General features: G+C 44.5%; 1 protein-coding gene across 16 annotated transcripts in view; it reads left to right on the plus strand.

The window, feature by feature from the left end:
• The window catches only part of MAGI1 (membrane associated guanylate kinase, WW and PDZ domain containing 1), a 728953-nt gene that overhangs the window by 634069 nt on the left and 74734 nt on the right, over positions 1 to 20150 (plus strand). For all 16 annotated transcript variants that reach the window (XM_075549926.1, XM_075549927.1, XM_075549933.1 and 13 more), the window contains exons 8-12: positions 4429 to 4486; positions 8662 to 8756; positions 12148 to 12240; positions 17303 to 17485; positions 17957 to 18577. In XM_075549926.1, the coding sequence (XP_075406041.1) occupies positions 4429 to 4486; positions 8662 to 8756; positions 12148 to 12240; positions 17303 to 17485; positions 17957 to 18577 (1050 nt within the window). The remainder of the gene's footprint in view (positions 1 to 4428; positions 4487 to 8661; positions 8757 to 12147; positions 12241 to 17302; positions 17486 to 17956; positions 18578 to 20150) is intronic.

The raw sequence follows: 20150 nt of genomic DNA on the forward strand, positions 1-20150 counted from the left end.
CATTGTGTCGGGCACATTTAAACTAGTCTTGATGTGTGAATCAGATGTGCAGGTGACCCTGTGCCTACTGTTAGTGACTCGTGGAGGTACACGACTTCCTCAGGAACACAGACTTACGGAGGAGCCAGTGTTGAAAGCGTGGGCAAAGCATCTGTATTGTTTCCCCTGTAACTACTATGTTATTGTTGTTATGAGTTTTAATGCTTATCCATTCATTTCCTCTTAGTGGAGTTTCAGGGCTTCCCCGTCGTCCTGTTTTCCCTCTAATGCAGGAAGGGAAGAATGCATGCCATACTATAGAAATAGCTCCAATGTGCCAACTAAGCAGGGTAGAGATATGACCCTTCAGATTGGCCCACACATGGCTACCACAGACCCAGTGGCTCCCATAGACATGTACTATCTTTCTGTTGTAGCCATTCCGACACTCTCTTGACAAGCTCACTGGCCAATTTCTTAATAGGAAGGCCTTAATTTCAAACAGTAACAACTTCAGATTTTCTGTGAAGAAGGCAATTCCAGATGTGAGAGCGAAACCCACTCCATCATCTCTCTGAGAGGTGTGGGTGGTTGGCTTGGGTGCTGGACGCAGATCATGTGATCATCGAGTTGTCATTTCTGAACTATGTTGTTGGAGCTGGGTCAGTAGCTCCACTTGGCCCTTTTGGTTTGCCCAGCATCGAGGAGCACTGGCACAGCCTGCTTTGGGGATTGCAGAACACCGATGCGGTGGAACCAGGGAGCAGAGGGAAACACAGGGCAGAGTTACCCTCCCAACTGAAACGAAACCTCCGTCTTCAAGCTCCACTGTAATCTCTTTGTGTGGCTGCTGACACAAACCTGTGGGCTGACAAATCTCTTTTGAAAAGTATTGGGAACACTTGACTGCTCACTTTTTGCTTCTGGGGTGACAGAACAATACAGCCTGAGATTCTGGGAGGCAGAAGAGTGAGCACACAGGCCATAGAATTCTGCCTTCTACCACTGCCATTCTGGCAAATGCTTCCATGTGCTGGGTGCTGCAATTGTGTTTTAGAAGCATCCTCATTTTACTCACACCTGACCTTTGAGGAAAGTCAACGTGGTAGGTGTGCTTCGGAGACCCCGGGCCACAAAGTGAGCCATGGCTTAATCCCAGACCCTGGCAGCCCCCAAAATGATTCTTACTCATCTTACCGCCCTCCAGTGGATTCCAACCCATGGCGACCCTACAGGGCACGGTAGAACTAACCCTGTGGGTTTCTGAGACTGTAGAGCTTCTAAAAGAGCACAAAGCCTCCACTTTCTCCGGTGGGGCAGCTGGTGGTCTTGAACTGCTGACCTTGTGGCTAGCAGCCCTGTGTGTAACCACTGTGCCGCCAGGGCTCCCAAAAGGGTTCTAGTCACCAGTACTATCAGTGATATTTTTATCTGTTGCCTAGAATGAGGAAAGTGACTTTCCAGTTGACCTCAGAGACGTCAGTAAACACAATGCTCATCTAATGACACCCCGGAGCCTGGGGAGCACAGCAGTCCCTCGCCTGGCTGCCCACTGGCCACTCTGCACGAAAAGGAAAGCACGCATCAGTCGACCTCGGCAGAGACGGTAGTCTGGGAGACCTGTGGGCCCGGTGGTCCACACTGTCCTATAGAACCGCTATACATTGGAATCCACTTGACAGCAAAGGGTTAATTAGTTTCTAGGCTTACGTTTTTTCTCCCATTTTGGTTTTTTTTAGAACCAAATGGCAAATTCTAGGACAAACATCTTTTTAAAATTGATGACCTATTTCTATTTTAAGCCTTAGGAGACTAATTCCTATTATCAAGATAATCACCACATTGGAAATAAGGAATCTATCTTTCCTACTGAAAGTGAGCTTTAACTTGAAATTTCAACTGGAAATTTTTTGGAGTTTACTAATCTCCTGCAGAAGATGGAAATGTTAAGAAGCTACAATGTCTTCAGAAATATCAGTTCACCGGTTCCATTTTCCAGTTCTAGAATTGTAACTTCTGGTCTACATAACTGAAAAGAGATCACTGGTGATTTTCTTGGGTGCACCCTCCATGCATACACCACAGAGCACTTACCGTGAGCTGTTTCAACGTCGGTTTGGACAGTTGATCTCTGAGTGTCCTTGTGTCCCCGTGCTGAACACAGTCTTAGGCAAAGAACACTAGTGTTGTGTGCCATCCCGTCAATTCCAACTCACAGCGAGCCTGTATGTGCCACAGAATGAAGCGCTGCCTGACCTTGTCCCAGCCTCACAATTGCTGCTACGCTTCAGCCCCAACAGTTGCAGCCCGGCGTCCGTCCACCCCCGGAAGGCTTATCCTCTTTCTGTCCCCTCCTCTCGACCAAGCGTGATGTTCTCCAGGGGCTGGTCCTTCAGTCAAAGCTTTCCAAATTAATAATCGAGCAAATCCGTTCTCCATATTTCCCCTAGGGATGATCAAGGAAGTAGTTAGGTAGCAGATTTGACTAGGTGCCCCCCTCACAGTCACCCACTCTTTTCCCAGATGCCTGAACACACGGAGGACTGTGAACAACAAAAAATTTAATGTCCAATTCACAACCACTGGAAATATTTTCCTGGTTCATTTCCATTTAAATGCTAACTTCCAGCTTTCCAAGGAGAAGCTGTCCCAGGTATTGGATTTGCTTTGGTCCCTAAGCCTCGGTGTATAAAAGGGACAGGTTGTACCCGCCTCTGCAATTTGGACTTGTAGCTTGTCTCCCAGAATCCAAATACTTTCTTTGTATCCCAGTGCCTGACTCACTTTTAGGAAAAGAATACTATTGTGTGCCTTCAAGTCAATTCCACATTCTACGAGTTTTTGTTTGTTTGTTTTGTTTTTAAATTTCAGAAGAGGGGGGAAAACCTGTTTCGTTGTTTGCAAACAAGGACTTTGTAGAAGAAAAACCATGACACCTGAGCAAAACACAAACTTGGAGTGATTAGTTTGTGTGAGTTGGTGTGGCTCCCTTTCCCTCTGGAACTGTGTGTGGTATCTGTTGAGTCTTGTGACCTGATGAAATGGTCACTATTTGAACATCATGACCACATGAATCTTCGATTTAAGAAAGAACCTAGTCACTTAAAAAATAAGTTATATTTTAAGTGTTTATACCATTTCCGTTAAGTTGGGCTTAATGACTACTTCTGGAGATTAAATTTATTTTAGAGCATGGTAAAGTCCAAGTTTGCCTTAATTCCATATCTGAGAAGCCTTCAAAAAGTTCTGAAAAAATTCCGTGATCTTTCCATTCCATTTGTCCATGAGCTTGTTGAAGACCCCTATCATGTAAAGGAGACGTTTACATTACATTGCATGTCCTTTGGACGTGTTGTTGGGAGACGCCGGTCCCTGGAGAAGGACACTATGCCTGGTCATGAAGTGGAGCCGTGGGAAGAAAGCGATGGATGGACACAGGGCTACACCAATGAGCTCAAACATTCTAACAACTGTGAGGCTGGCAGAGAGCGAGGCAGGGTTTCCTTCTGTTTCACGCCGGGTCACTGTGAGTTAAACCCGACTGGATGGCGTCTAACAACAACAATAGCAGGTGCTGCAGTTCAGAAGGGGTTACTTAATGACACAATGCCCATCCTATTTGTTTTTAAGCAACTGCAGTAATCTAGTGCATTATTGTCTCAAGAGAACGCCCTGTTACCTGGAGACATTCCTGACCTATTGTAGGAAACCTTACAAAATAGAAGTCCAACAGAAGCATGGTTGAGTTTCTAGAAAGGCATGTGCATCCCCCAATGCCCTTCCAGCAGCGACATTCAAAGGAGTCGGGCCAGGCCCCGTGAGAGCAGAAGCTGTGCCACTGTTCTCACCAGTTAGGGCTGAGGGGCTAGGCTGGGAGATATGAGTCCTGACGGAACAATGCATTTCCAAGTCCACCACCACATAGACATGCCCATTCACTAGAAGCCAGGAGGAAGTGGGGTGCAAATTTGACCTGGTCCGTGGTGAGCAAAGCACCACTGTTGTATTAAAAATGAAAAGAAACATTCATTTCCATCCTCAAGTTATTTATTTCTGCTTGTTTAGTAAGGATGGCAAGAAAGAAAATGAGAAACTATAAATGTTTTAAAATAGGAACTAGGCATTTGAAGGTGAATTTTAACACAATTTCCATGAAAATCTAATTTAATAGTTGACTTAGAATGAAAGCATCTGGAGCTACATTTTGCTTTCTTGCATAAAATAATAGATTGAGAATTGCTCTCCACAGAGGAAAACACTATTTGGCTGAATAAAAATAACACACATTTTTGTTGTTGTTGTTGTTGTTGTTGTTGTTAGTGTACACATTTCTATTTGGCTCTAAGTCTTTTTCTTTTCACGAGTCTTTATATGTAGCTCTGTCGTAGGAAACTCACAGGCTCAGTGGCACACCGCACTTCTGGTTCTAAATATGGTTTTGTTTTTCAGAACTGCCAGCTGGTTGGGAAAAGATTGAAGACCCCGTGTATGGTATCTACTATGTAGAGTAAGTACTCCTGAGCAGCCCACACGTTTGTATTTTCTCTGTAACTATGCACACGTATGCTGTACAGGGTTTTTGATCCCCGCAAGGGACTGATGCTAAATAACAGTAAGAATAGCAAGGTAATATTACCTTAATGGGTGGGGGGCATTGGTGGTTCTAGGGCAGAGTCCCACATTCCAGGTAGGAAACCCGAGTTAGATTCCTGGCCATTGCTCCTCGGATGCAGGCTCCCCCAGTCTGTCAGCGGAAGCTGTGTGTGGCAGTGATGGAGAGCAGAGGACCAGGCAGGGTTCATCCCACTGTGTGTGCCATCCCTACGACTTCGTGGCAGCAAAGAATAACAGCAACAAGATTCAGTCTTTCATGGGGAAAAGTATGTATTATAGTGTATATTCAGGAACTCTGAGGACAGATTGGCATCTATTTTGATTACCACTGCTTTACCAAGGCCCAATATGATCCAGGTATATGGCAGGTTCTTAACAGTATTAATTGAATTTATAAATGGATCAGAAAACACAGAGTTTGCTAGAACAAGCGAGTAGGGTGCATTTCTCTTCAGGAGGAAACCCATTTGACCTACTTATCCCCTGCCCAAGCCTGAACTTCTTAGTGTTTACTTATTTATCCATTTGGCAATTGTAAGAGGATCAGGAAGATTGTAATCATGTATGAATGTTGTCAGCATTAGGAAGGATGTTGGGAACCATCCCAAGTTGTAAGAGTTTTCGTACTTTCTTACAAGCTGCTTAACTGCAAGGTCAGCAGTTCAAACCCACCAGCCACACCGAAAGAGGCTACCTGCTCCCATAAAGAGTTATAGCTTCTGAAATCCTATGTAATAAGGTTCCTGTGAGTCAGAATCGACTTAACAGCAGTGGGTTGGATACACTTCCCTTGCCGATGGTCGCTGCCTGACACCATCATGCTCCCCTGTCTCCTGTGTACCTCTGACTGGCATTGGGCCTGCAGCTCATTGTTGCATCAGAACTCAAGGCTAGAGCTCTCACCTCTCTGTGGAAGAACTTGATTTGTCACCAGCCAGTTCACTTCACCTCACATGCAGCCAACACCCAACTGTCATTGGAAACTTGCATGTTGCTATGATACTGAACAGGTTAAGGGGAGTTTCTAGACTAAGCCTGTCTGGAAGAAAGACCAGTTCATCTACTTCGGACAATCAGCCCGTGAAAACCCTATAGATCATATGACTTGCTTCCCATTGGATATGAGGTCACCATCAGTCCAGGGCCAAGGTGACAGCAGGTAACTGCACCAGCAGTCCTTTGATAAAGTGTTATTGCAAGAAAAACCCTGAAAAACTGGAGAGGTGAAACATTGGAAACCACATATGATTTCCTCTGAGAAAGATGAGAAACAACTAATGTCCTTTGACAGAAAAGGATACTGCATGATTCTTCTATGTCCATAATCACACCTGGCACAACGAAGCTCACGGGCACGCTTCTTCTCGCACATGTTATAGAAATGGAAAGTCACTTGCTTCATACCCGTCTGATGTGAACATATGAATGATACCAAAATGCCAGTCCACATAAAATGCTCCACATCTTACTGAGTTCTATACAGCAGGCTTCTTTGGCCAATACTAGCATCGCTTCCTCTGTGCTTACCAAGGATTGATGATCTGAAGCCTCCATGGGGAAGGCTCAGTCATTTCTCTGACCTTCATGACAGACATTGCCATTATGAGCCACAGATTGCTCTTCTCAGAGAGGGGTCTGTTCTTCTTTGGGGCATATCTTGAGTTCTCTCTCAGCTATTTTGTGTATCAGGAGGAGAAAGGAATAAGAGATATCAAGTTTGCTAAGTGATGTGGCGTGACAGGTGGGGCAAGGTCTTACCTTACTACATGAGGGGGTACTGCTCTCCCAAAACATAAAGAACCTCTGTTGGGCAGAGATTCATGGTATGCATTTTTCCCACTGGGTGAGCATCAAGGAATGCATTCTGAGTTAGTGCACCCAGTGCCGTCACCTGGGAAGGTTCTCTGGTCACTGTGAATTTCTTTCATAAAAGCAGTTTTACTCGAACCTTGTATTTTGTAATGGCCAATTTAAGAGAACTGCTTGCAGCTGTGAAATTTTGTTTCCTGCTCAGGAAAAGTGTTGCAAAAACTGTTGTGATGTTGAACACAGCTTACAGGGACAGTGCTATGGGGAAACTCAAGTGTACTAGTGGCTCTCTCATTTCAAAAAGGTGAAATGTCGATTGATGACAAACCTCATTCTGAATGTCTGTCAACTTCCCGAAAGGCTGAAAATGTTGACTGGTAGTGCATTTGGAGTTCACTACACCAGGTCAGACTGTTAGCAGTTTTTCTATTTAGAGGTTCTGAACAGATAGCATAAGAGTATGTGACCAAAAAGGCCTGATTTGTGACAGAGGGGGGACTGGTTTTGCCACCATGACAATGCAGCTGCTCACGCAGCCATCTGAGTGCGCCAGTTTGGGGCAAAAAAAACAACATGCCTCTCTTGCCACATGCGCCTGACTCAGCTGACCTTGTTCCGTGAAACTTACTTTTGTTTCCACGAATAAAGTGGGACATGAAAGGACAGATTTCACAAAGTAGAAGAGGTAAAGAAAGAACAAGAGAGGTGCTGTCAGCCATCCAAACAGAGAAGTTTGAAAAATGTTTGCAAAAATGAAATCTCAGATTTGACAAATGTATTATATGTAATGGAGAGTACTCTGGAGGATTTGTTTATTAAAAAAAAACACCTTAAATACATAGCTTTGGGGTAAAAAATTCTGGGTTTCTTTGGGAATAGATACACACACATATGTATATATTTATAACTGCAACTTGTTTCTATGCATATATATGTACATGTGTGGTATACTGTATATGTGTATATAAATATACAGTGAAATCATGACACCATGACAGCCAGAACTCACTGAGACTGCCTTGTTTGCTTCTGTGGGTCTCACAAGTTGCCCACCTTTGACAGGGTGAAGTCTAGCCAATTTTCTGTCACTCTCTGAGTGGAAAAGGGTTGGCGTGTTCTTTCCCTTAGAGGTTTCTGCTCTACAGGTTTTACAGGTCTACACTTTCTTGGGTATTACTGGTATGTATGCAAACACATGTTATGACATACATATAATGTGCATTGTGTACGTACACACATATAATGTATATGCATTCGTAAATACAGTGAAACCAAGGAGAGCCGGAACACAAGGACTGCCTTTGAGAGTCCTCCCTAATAAACATCCACTGAGTTCTCTTTCTTGGCAGTTTTCTGCTTTACACAAGTCCCGGCTTTCCCAGTTTTACTATATGTATATGTGTTTTATTTTTCTGTGGACTTATTAGGAAGCCCTGGTGGTGTTGTGAGATAAGCATTGGCCTGCTTATTACAGGCTCAATGGTTCAAATCCACGATATATTCTGTGGGAGAAAGATGAGGCTGTCTTCTGTAAAGATTGACAGCCTTGGAATCACGATATGGGGTCGTGATTTGTAATCAACCCAGTGGCAGTGGCTTTGGTTCATTGGGTTTCATGGGTCTGTTGATTAGACAACAGACAGATGGTAGTGGAACCCTTTAATGTAATGGTGTGGCTGAATGTATGTGCCGCTGTGAAACCTATTGTAGGAAAGTTGCATGGTTCTAAAATCATGTTATACACAACGTCATATCTCTATTAAAGTCTCCACTAATTTTATTTTTCAACAGTCCTGTAACCCATGTCTTAATGAGTTCAAAGCTTCCCCTGTCGGGTGAGACCTTGAACACTTACAGAGAGCTGACACTTAAACCCTTGGGGTTTCCAACAGACCCAGCTGAGCACGCTTGCCTTTCTCATGCTTGTAGCTGTGATACGTTAGAAGAATTATTACCTAGCTGCTCCGAAATTTACTTTCCTTATCCATAATATATGAATAGAAATAGGACCCGTCTCATGGCATTTACTGAGGATTTTTAAGAGCTAATGCTTGCAAACAGGTAGCACCGTGAGCAGTCAGTATATGGAAGGTATGATTTTTTATTTCCTCTCCTTAACTGCACATTGTGACAGAAGATGGCCAACATTTCAGACCACCTGTTTTGTTCATTTCTAATCACAGGACTTGGCTTGGCTGGCATTTCACTTGTGGGATGAAATGTGTCCAAACTGAATATATTATTTGCCTTCCTCCCCAGCCACATCAACAGGAAGACGCAGTATGAGAATCCTGTTCTGGAAGCCAAACGGAAGAAACAGCTGGAGCAGCAGCAGCAGCAGCAGCAGCCAGAAGGTTGGCTTCCCTTGCAGGACTTTCTGAAAGCGCAGTCCGGGTGCTGACACCCCCATGTGGCCAGAGCTGGCCTTGAGGTGGTACAGCCTGAGGCGCCACTTGGATGCCCTGAGAGGAGAAGGACACTGTTTCCGCTTCTGGAAATGCCCCTGGGATTTCACAACACCTAAATTGGGGAGCCCAGTTCAAAGACCCGAATTTCCGCTTTAATTTAGAAAGTAGGGATTTTAAAAATTATAATACATTTACTTAAATTAATATTGAAATCACATAAGAACATGTGTTTACATTTTTTTGTGTGTGCTTAAAATCCGAGTTTCTCACTGCTAATGCAAAAGAAATACCGCAAATGAGTGGCTTTAATGAGCACAGATTTATTTTCCTCAGACAACAGTGCCTATTGTTATCAAGTCATTCTGACTCCTGGAAATGTTATAGAGCAATAGAACTGCCCCTATTGAGTTACTGAGGCTATAAATCTTTTTGTTGTTATTGTTTTAATCATTTTATTGGGGACTCTTACAGCTCTTTTCACGATTCATCCATCCATCCATGGTGTCGAGCATATTTGTACATATGTTGCCAACATCATTTGCAAAACATTTTCTTTCTACTGGAGCCCTTGATATCAGCTCATTTCCCCCCTTCTCCCATCCTCCCTCCCTCAGGAACCCTTGATAATTTATAAATTACAAGTTTTTTTTCACGTCTTGCACCATCTGCTGTCTCCCTTCACCCACTTTTCTGTTGCCCGTCCCCCTGGGAGGGGATTATACGTCAAACATTGTGATCAGTTCCCCCTTTCTTCCCTCACCTTCCCCTTACCCTCCTGGTATCACTACTCTCATTATTGGTCCTGAGGGGTTTATCTATCCTGGATTCTCTGTTCCCTGCTCTTACCCATGTACATGCTCTGATCTAGTCGGATATTTGTAAGGTAGAATTGGGGTCATGCATGTGGGATGGGGAAGGGAGGGGAGGACGCATTCAAGAACTAGAGGAAAGTTGTATGTTTCATCAGTGCTACTAGCCCCCTGACTGGCTTATCTCTTCTGTAAGGGGATGTCCAATTGTCTACACATGGACTTTGGGTCTTCACTCCGCCCTCCCCCTCATTCACATCGATAATATTTTTTGTTCTGAGTCTTTGACGCCTGATACCTGATCCCATCGACACCTCATGATCCCACAGGCTGGTGTGTTTATTCCATGTGGGCTTTGTTGTTTCTCAGCTAGCTGGCTACTTGTTTATCTTCAGTCCTTAAAGACCCCAGGTGCTATATCTTTTGATAGCCTGGTCCATCAGCTTTCTTCACCACATTTGCTTATGCACCCGCTTTGTCTTAAGCTATCTTATCGAGAAGATGAGCATCACAGAATATTAAAACAAAGTGTTCTTGTGTTGAGGGAGTACTAGAGGCTCAATGTCCATCTACTACCTTAATACTTAACGTATAAGTATATGTACATAGATCTATTTCCATATCATTATATATAAATATATTTACATATGTACATGCCTGTATTTAGACCTCTGTAAATGCCCTTTGCCTCCTAGTTCTTTCGTCTGTCTTATTTTGCTGTCCTCTTGTCCCCAAATTGGCGATTTTCAGTTTTATTTCTTTCTTGGACTGGAGGATGAGCTGATAGAGAAGGAGTCCTCTTGCCTCAGCAGCACTTGCACAGCCACTTGTATTGCACTGCCCATGAACTGGATTTCACTTTCAGGAGCATTGCATGGAAGAGCCAGGGAAAACTGGTTGCTTTTATTGTGTTTTCAAACTTACACATGAATTCACCCTACACACACATACACACACACACACTCGAGCATGAAGTTCTTCCCTGCTTGCTCAATTTGCTTCTCATGTGGACAGTTTCTAGGGATACAGGGTTATGTATATTGTCCTAAAAATAAGATCATACTACAGCTGTTAGTCTGTGACTTTCTTTTCGAGCTTCAAATAAATTCCTAGCACATGCTCCTATGTTGGGTAAGTTAGATTTACCTTATGATTTTTAATGACTGTAGGTAATGATCTATTTTATGAATGCCTCAGGTTCATTTACCCAATATATTAATAAACACTGACGTTTTTCATTGTGGTCTTTTAACATAGATACTTACTGCTCCATCCCCACCCCCCGGTAGAAGTAGGGTTAGTGTGAAAATATCAAGCGAGATACCTGTCTTTCTATTAGTCTAGTACTTCATATCATGAATTTAGAACTTTGAACAGAGGTTACCATGCTTTCCTGTCAACCAGACCGAACTCACTGCCACCGAGTTGATTCTGACCCATATCAACCCTGTGGGGCAGAGTATAGCGGCTCATGTGGGGTCCGAGGTGGTCAATCGTAATGAGAGTAGAAAGCAGGGCCCAGTTTCAAATGGCTGACCTTGCTTAAGCACAACCCACCACACGGCTAGAACCTGATGCTAAATGTTCCGTCTCGAAGCCGCAGAGGCTGTGCCACAATCCTTCACGCAGCCTCTGTGCTCAGAAAGTAGCCAGAGACCATATGTCTGGCCATTTAATAAAGAAAACTCTATTGATGGATACGGAGATTTGAATTTTATATAATTTATTGTCAAAAATGTTCAGCTTCATTTTTGAAATCTTTCACAAATTGAATGACCATTCTAGACTCAGAGGCTGTGCAATAGCTTTGGCGGGAACGCTCCATCACTTGCCAAGTACTGCAATCGGCTGTCTTATTAGGCTAAGAGTTTCAGAGGGTTTCCTCCCTACTTCAGGCTCTTTTTTTCTTTCATTCTTTCAATAATCGTACTGAGCTGGTGGGACATGGACTTAGGGGAGGGCAGTGTGCTATCGCATAGACGTAGGTGAGATGGAAAGTGATTCTGGAGCAGATCACAGGGGTCCCTCACTGCCATGTATCTCTGGGCCTCTGAAATGAGGATGACTACAGTTAGGCCCCGAGCCCATTGGTAATGGGTCCCGTTTGAATTTCATTGACGACGATAGAGCGGGTACTTTACCACTTAAACGCCAGGCTTCCACAGTGCAGCCTGTGCGCCGTTGCGTTAGATAACTTTCAGGGATGGTCTCAGGAAGCCTTCTGTCTGTCCCTGCTAACACTGTTTTCTGGCTTCATGGTAGACTGTCCAGGTAGAGAGATTTGGAGATTTTATTGGTTCAATTTTATTGCTTTCCCCAAAGGTCTTGGATCAGACAGATAAAGACAGAGATGAAGATGAAGGGCATTACTGTCTCCACATACCTGGGGTCAGACCATAGATTTTGTTTGGTCCAAACCGTGTGCTCCTGCTTTTATTGCTTTGAGCAGACTCTCAGGAAGGTGAGTGTGGAGGAAGCCAACCAGCCACTTAAAGGAGAAACATGCCGTTTTCTCTTCGTTCTTGCAGAATGGACAGAAGCTCACTCATCGCTTGTGCCTCCTGTTATTCCAAACCAGCCACCAAGCAACCCAGAGCCAGCCAGAGAGGCTCCACTTCAGGGTAAAGGGGTGTTTTGCATTTTAGGGTTGGGGTTTTTTTTGGGGGGGGGGGGTATTGTCTCGTGGTTTTAGCTTTGAAAATCCATAAAATAAAAACAAAAAGTTACTTTCAAAAGTAGAATGTTTAAACTCCCAAGTCATTCTTTGATTGCAAAATACATACATAATGAAAATACATCTCAATTTATTATTAATCAGGCTGCCCAAGAAAATTAGAGCCTTTACTGAGTCAGTTTCTTCAACTATCCGTAACCCTCTAAAATTAACAGCTACCTGTTAACAGCCATAGAAATCAGGGTTTCCCAACCTCGGCACCGCTGCCATCTTGGACGGGATCATTCCTTCTTGTGAGAGAGGGGCTGTCCTGTGCATGTGAAGTGGGGGTCAGCAACATGCCAGTCCTCCACCCACTTGATGCCAGTAGCAACCCGGCCACCCTAGTCCCACATCACTTTTGAGAACGAAACATGTCGTCTGACATTACCCACTATTCCCTGGAGCTGAAGGTGGGTGCGGTATCATTTTGAGGTTGTAAAGCGCTGATTTAGAGATAGTAACCGTTTCCTAGTGTGTTGAATTGGGTACATTTAAAAGTCGGAATTGGGTGATTTTCATGATTGTTTGTAGTCAGCACAACAGCTTTTCAAACAGAGATGTCTGGATGAATGTGCGTGGTTGGATGTGGCGCGTGAGTTCCCACCCCTCCCTCTCATCATGACGTCGTGCTGTCATCCTTGTGTGTTTGAAGATGTGTCAGTGCGTCTCACTAATTTTCCTTCACAAGTAGTATAAGCCCTCCCTAGAGGCCCGTTTCTGACAACTGGAAGCTCGAGAATCTTGCTACCTTCAGGCCTCATTATCTGTAAATGATAAGAAAGCATTTTGCTTTGGTTTTTGAATCGCCCCTCCCCACCACCCCATCCCTCACCAATAAGAAAAGTTCAAAAGCATCTTGTGTGATAGAGTAGGAAGATGTTTGGGATAGAGAACTTATGAAAAGTCTATAAGATTAGCCTTCCTTACTGCAATTTTTAAGAAGTATAATTGTGTTAGATATAAAAAGGCAAGCAGAATAACTCTGCTCTATTTGTGATCCCTCTATTATAATTTTCAAGAGGGAAAAAACGTGTTCCTGGTACCTAATAGTGTCATGGGATTAGTACTTACAGCCATTTATATGAAATAATGTCTTCTGGCCTGATTATACTTTTTCATGGTGACAAGGGCTTGAATAAAGATTGAATATAATAGATACTTACAGATGAGTTAATATCAGTATGATGTGATCTTCTCACCATCAGAAAAGAACATTTCAAGATTTAGCATGAAGTACAGTGTCCATCAGGATGCAGCTATATGGATATCTTGGCTAGATGATCTGATAATTTTGCTAAATTCACAGTTTAGCAAATCCCCCTGAACAGGACCACACTTCTGATCTCAGCAGGTGAACGTTTACGGAGATGTGTACATTTCCATGTTTGGAGAAAGTATTGTTGGAGGACACGGTCAAGGGTATTCACGTGGGGGCCCTGGCGATGTAGTGGGCTATGAACTGGGCTGCTCACTGCAAGGTCATCAGTTCCAACCCTCAGCTGCACCACAGGAGAAAGATGATGCTTTCTACTCCTATAAAGAGTTACAGTCTCAGAAGCCCTCGGGGCCACTATGAATCACCATCGACTCAGTGACAGTCAGAGTGTGTTTGTACTTCAGTGCCACCAGCTTCCCTGACCATTCAAGCAAACAGGCACCAGGGAAAGTTTGTTCAAGTTTAGAGTTTGGAGACAAGACGTGGACGCTCCTGACCTTGTGAGTCAAGGGTAGGCCCAAGAAATGAGTGTGTTCTTGTAAGTTTCCAAAACCGTTCTCATGCACAACCAGGCCTTAACGGTTGTGACTAGTCAACAGAGAATATAAGATTTTTTATAAAAAATTATCTGTACCACAGGGCTGCAGCAGAGAGCTTCAAATACCACTGCTTGTGGAGGAGAAAAACCTTCCTTTCCCCAAACTAATATTAAGTAATGGCCCACCCATACATAATAAGTAATCAACTGGGTCTAAATGTGAAGCCCTCTGATCTGCCTTTCCTAGTTCAGCATCGGAAAAAGATACCGGTGGGGTCATTTCAAAGCCCTGTTCGAGTCTCTGTTAGAGTGAAAACACTCTAAATACTAATTCTGTAATGGATCTGCCCTCTCAACTGCCGGGCTCAGTCGCACATTTTGTAGCGTTCCCTGTAACAAGGGTAACACGCCCGAGCATCCCTCAACTGTCCAGCCTTCCGAAGACTTGTCAAGTTTCATTGTTTAGTTCTCCTTGGGCTTGTCCATCCGTTGATTCACTCAGCAAGCTATTTTGGCGCTCAGGAGATGTCCCCCATAGTGCTGTCCCTATCAATCCTTGTCAAGTCAGTTCCAACTCATAGTGATGCCATGTGGGTGAGGCTAGAGCTAGGCTCTGTTGGGAGGATTCAGTGGCTGGTTTTTCAGAAATGGATCTTCTGAGCTTTCTTTCCCAGCACCCCTGGGTGGACCCAAACTACCACCTTTGACATTAGCAACCAAATGTCGTGGCTGTTTGCAGCTAACTGGTACTGCTAATATCATATGCTCACACAAAGAATGCACATGTTACATAATGTGTTTTGGGTTTGTATTGCAAGCACACAGCACCCTCATGTGTTAGTTTCCCATGTGCAGGATGCATGTGACAGGCATGTGTTTGGTATTTCTCTGACCGCATCACACGTGAAGAAATAGGGGGTTCTAGCTTACATGCTAATGGTGCTTATGCACATGCCTGGACATACCTATCACATATGAGCGTGGGGGTAGTAAGTCAGAAGTCAACCGGTTAAGTACAATTTTACTGTTTCAAGCAGCAAGAGAGGATAAGGAAGAAGAGTGTAGCCAAAAATAGAGGTCGGGAATGTTGGAGGAGGTTTTGTGGTTTTTATTGAGCTGGTCCAAGGAGCTGGTTATGGATTGGGTGCTAACTGCAAAGTCAGCAGTTTGAAACCACCAGCCACTCTGTGGGGGGGGAAGTTGAGGCTTTTTACTCCCATAAAGAGTTACAGCCTCAAAAAACAAACAACCAGTTACAGTCTTAGAACATCATAGGGCCAGTTCTACTCCGTCCTGTAAGGTCGCTATGAGTTCACATCAACTGAATAAGAGTGAGTTTGATTTGTTTGTTTGTTTGTTTGTCCCAGTCGCACTAAGAGTCAGCCTCCTGAGAAGGTAGCACCTGTAGCTGTCTTGCTTTGCTGAGATGTATTTCCCTCCAAGCCCTCTGAACAACTCAGTAGCCTTTGCTTCAAGATCACCAACCACTCACACCCACCCCCTTCCTCCCCAAAGTAAAATCTGGGAGGCATCTCACCATCCTGGCGCTTCAGCAGGCGAAGTCCGATGATGCATCTGGACTAGGTGCTCCCTTTCTTCCACTCTGCTGACAGGCTGTGGTTGCCAAGCTCCCAGGAAGCTTTGGGACCGCACTAGCGGGTTTAGTGAGCAGACCGGTGAGGCTAGGCAATTTAAAAGAGCCTTTTTAAAGAAGCAGAATCTTTTAAAATATGCAATTAAAAATTGTATGTGTGCCCAGAGACCTTTTAGCTAGAACTAACCCAAAATAGCTCTCCTTCCTGGGTGCCAGGCTTCTATTACCGTGGGAGCATGGGGATTGCTTCTTTAAAAAAAAAAAATTTTTTTTTTGGATAATTTTCTTCATAACAAAGAATAGGAGCAGATGGGGAAAATTGGCAAGGACTGGAGATAGGAAGTGAAATTAGATGAGATGAAAGTGTCTCTGATGGAACTGTGGCTACAATCTGGGATATCCAGAGAAATTCCAGTGAGTTTTTCAATTACAGAGAAATGGCCAACTAATCAAGCCCAAAATAAATCTTTTGGCCTAGTGTCCAAATAGTAATCTGTGAATGTATCCAAAAACAAAACCAAACAAACCCTTAAGTAAAACTTTAGGCAGCTTGGTTTGAAAGTGACTTAGCTGTATAGCTCTCACTTAATTTTAAATCTTACAGCTGAGCTTGGGGCTGCCTGACTCTTGTTAGTAATTATTTCATTTTTAATTGCCACATGTCCTTAGTTTGTTTCAAGCAATAAATTTCTAGCAGCAGACACGCCTGGGATCTTTTGCAAAAATAGTAGTCAAAATTAGTCGAACCCTCATTTATTTTTAAGTCAAGTTATGATTACTTTAATTGGTACAGCACCATCTCTCTATTTTTATGGAATTCTTCTGCACTTTCCATAATGTGATTTCTGGTCTCATCAGTGCATTTTACAAATGAATCTATTCGGCTTAAAACCAAGGCTTAAAAGCTAAGACTGGGGAGCACAGTGGAAGCCTAATCGTCAAATATCCAACAGAACAAAATACAGGTCCAGGTCCTGCCCACTTTGTGAGATCATCACTGGGCAGCTCCATCCAAAGGGCAACCAGGAGGTGTGTCAGATGACTGGCACCTGGTTCATCCATCTCTCATATCTCTTCCTGGACCTTCAGTCTGAACCACGATAGTACCTTTTCCTCAACCAAAATACCAAAACGACCTACCGCTTCGTAGGTGCCTTTGTCAGAGTCAAGCTGTGTCCCATGGGGTTTTCACTGCTGATTTTTCAAAACTTGATCATCGTCCCTTTCTTTGGAGGCAATGGGTTGACATCTCCAACCTGTTGATTAGCAGCTGAGTACTTACCTGTGCACACCGCCCAGGGCTCCAAAACTGGCCTGAGACCATTCCCATTTTGAAATCCAGAGACGCTCTCTGAGACATGCCTGTGTCCAAATGCCTGGGTTCCCGAACTTGAAGAGCGGCCTGTATTTGGCATTGTGAAAGCAATCGTGCTGCACTTTACACAACTTGATTTCTGGTTTCATCAGTGCAATTGACAAATGAATCGATTCGGCTTAAAATTTTAAATCTTACAGCTGAGTTTGGAGCTGCCTGACTCTTGTTAGTAATTATTTCATGTTTTCTTTAAAATGCTTGTGGTCATGCACCCTGTGCCTTTTTTATTTCTGCTTTACTCCAGGCAAACCCTTTTTTACTCGAAACCCTTCGGAGTTGAAAGGCAAGTTCATTCACACGAAACTGCGGAAAAGCAGCCGTGGCTTTGGCTTCACGGTTGTTGGAGGGGACGAACCTGATGAGTTTCTCCAGATCAAGAGCTTGGTTCTGGACGGGCCTGCTGCACTGGACGGCAAGATGGAAACAGGTACACGGCCAGAGGGACCCTAGTGCGAGCTGATGTATCCCCGGGACCAGGCAGCATCACGGGTTCACAGGGTTGGAAGTGGCCAGTCAAGCCCTTGAGATGAGCTTGTCTCCCCTCCTGAGGATTAAGATGGTCTACACTTTGGGGGCGGCGCTTGGGATACTAGTGAGTAAAGCCAAGTGGTAATTTACTAAAAGTGTAGGCGCCTTTGAATAAATGAATTCTAAGCTTGGATTTTTACGGTAAGCTTTTCTTTTTTTTGAAGAAAGCTCCAGTGTTTTCTTTGTGATGGTTGTTTTCTCACTAGCAGGCAAGACGCTCAGCCCTAAAAGAGTGCCTATTGGCAATTAAAATAAGCAATAGCAGAGTCCCTCTGGACCGTACAGGACCACCTGCAAGTCCAGTTTCAATTCAGCTTTGTCTGGGTAGAACACAGCATGCCATTAAATGCCAAACTCTCACCTTCCGCAGGGGACGTGATTGTCAGTGTGAACGACACCTGTGTCTTGGGACATACACACGCCCAAGTGGTGAAAATCTTCCAGTCCATTCCTATTGGTGCCAGCGTGGACCTTGAACTCTGCCGAGGATACCCATTGCCTTTTGACCCAGACGACCCCAACACAAGTTTGGTGACCTCTGTGGCTATTTTGGATAAAGAACCGATTATTGTGAACGGCCAAGAGACCTACGACTCGCCAGCCAGCCACAGTAGTAAAACAGGCAAAGTCAGCAGCGTGAAGGATGCCAGGCCCAGCAGCCCTGCCGACGTGGCTTCAAATGGTTCCCATAGCTATCCCAACGATACTGTCTCTTTGGCTTCCTCCATCGCCACCCAGCCCGAGCTCATAACGGTCCACATCATCAAAGGGCCGATGGGTTTTGGTTTCACTATCGCGGACAGCCCCGGTGGGGGTGGCCAGAGAGTGAAACAGATTGTGGACAGCCCTCGGTGCCGAGGCCTGAAAGAAGGGGACCTCATAGTGGAAGTTAATAAGAAGAACGTGCAAGCTCTTACTCACAATCAAGTCGTGGATATGCTGATCGAGTGCCCAAAGGGAAGTGAGGTCACACTGTTGGTGCAAAGAGGAGGTATGGAGGCTTTGTCCGTCCTTTCCTAAGCCCAAGCACCTTGTTTATCTTACTGGTCTTCAGAAGGCTACTCGGGGCTTTTCTGATGTCTATTCCTTTGAGTTTTTTAAAAATATATACCGTATATACTCAGATATAAGCCGACCCGAGTATAAGCCGAGGTACCTAATTATTACCTGGGAAACCAGAAAAACTGATTGGCTCGAGTCTAAGCCTAGGGTGGGAAATGCAGGATGTGAGTTAACACAGAGACCAGAGGGGAGAGACAGAGCGCAGCCACAGACACATCCTTACCAGTTCAGCTGCCACCGTAAGTGAATCACTATGGGTGCTTCTGCGAATCGGAGCTGGCCACGCCATAGGACGGCTCTGATTGGTTAGATGTGAGTAAACACACATTCAAAGCCCTGCAGTGTCAGTGGAGCTTTGAATGAACAGCGGAGGAACGGCAATCACACATTTTTTGTGCTGAAAATCTCGGCTTATCCACTAGTATATACGGTGTGTATATATACGAATATTGGAAATGCATTTTGAACACCTTTTAGTTTCTCTAAACTCTAGCCTCTCGAGATTAAAGGTGTTGGTTTATTCATGAAGGCTGCTGAAGTTGGCTTGCATAGCCTGTAAATAAGATGCTCAGCTGCTTCTGCAGATTCATCCCACACACACCTTGCTATGTTTCGACTATGCTGGCGTATTTTTTGATGATTTGTTGTGTGTGGGGATGTTTTCTTGTGGTTCGGGTGAAAGTTCACAGAGCAAATTTGCCTTCCGAGCTTTATCCCTGGACGAATCCTGTCTTTTCGGTCATCCATGGTTGGTTGTTCTGAAGAGCACATTTCTCACAGCCTGTCTGTTGTTTGACTGGAAGGTAACCCCGGGTATGGGTTTAGTTACAGGTTTGAAGGGTGTCTGAGGGCCATCGTCTTGGGGGTGCTCCCAGTCTCTCTCAGACTCATAAGTCTGGTCCATTTTTATGATTTTAAACTTTGTTGTACCTTTTCCTCCTTCTCTCTTTAGGAACATATCTGTTTTGATTCCAAACCGAGTGGTTGGTCGAGGGAGCCAGGCACCGTCTAGTTCTTCTGGTCTCCAGCTAGTGCAGGCTGCGGGTTGTGTGGGCACGTCGACCTGTGCACGTGCTGGTTTTCTTGAGTCTTGTATTTTCGTCACTCTTGTCTCATCGGTCTCTTTTCCGTTCCTTCAGTCTTCTGAGCCCTTTTCTAAGGATCGTTGCACTCCCTGTGCCCACTATTGGGAATGCTTCTCTCCTGGCTATTCCATTGGCTGACTTCACCTTAACCAGGTCTCCTCCTGAGAGTGGCCTTCTCTGATGACTTTACCTAAAGTAGCCCCCACGACAGTCCTCTTTAGTCTCTATCCAGTCACCCCGTCTCACCACGGCCTTTGTTGTTGTTGCTGTTCTTAGCGGTCTTCAGGTCAGTTCGGACTCACAGCCCTAAGGCAGCCTCAGAGTGGTTGTTAGGTTGGAGCCCCCGGCTGCAGCCACTGCATCAGTCTTTTTCATCGAGGGGCTTTCTCTTTCTCACTCAACCCCCCCCCCTCTTTA

The sequence above is a fragment of the Tenrec ecaudatus genome, chromosome 5, assembly GCF_050624435.1.
Source record: "Tenrec ecaudatus isolate mTenEca1 chromosome 5, mTenEca1.hap1, whole genome shotgun sequence".
NCBI lineage: Eukaryota > Metazoa > Chordata > Mammalia > Afrosoricida > Tenrecidae > Tenrec > Tenrec ecaudatus.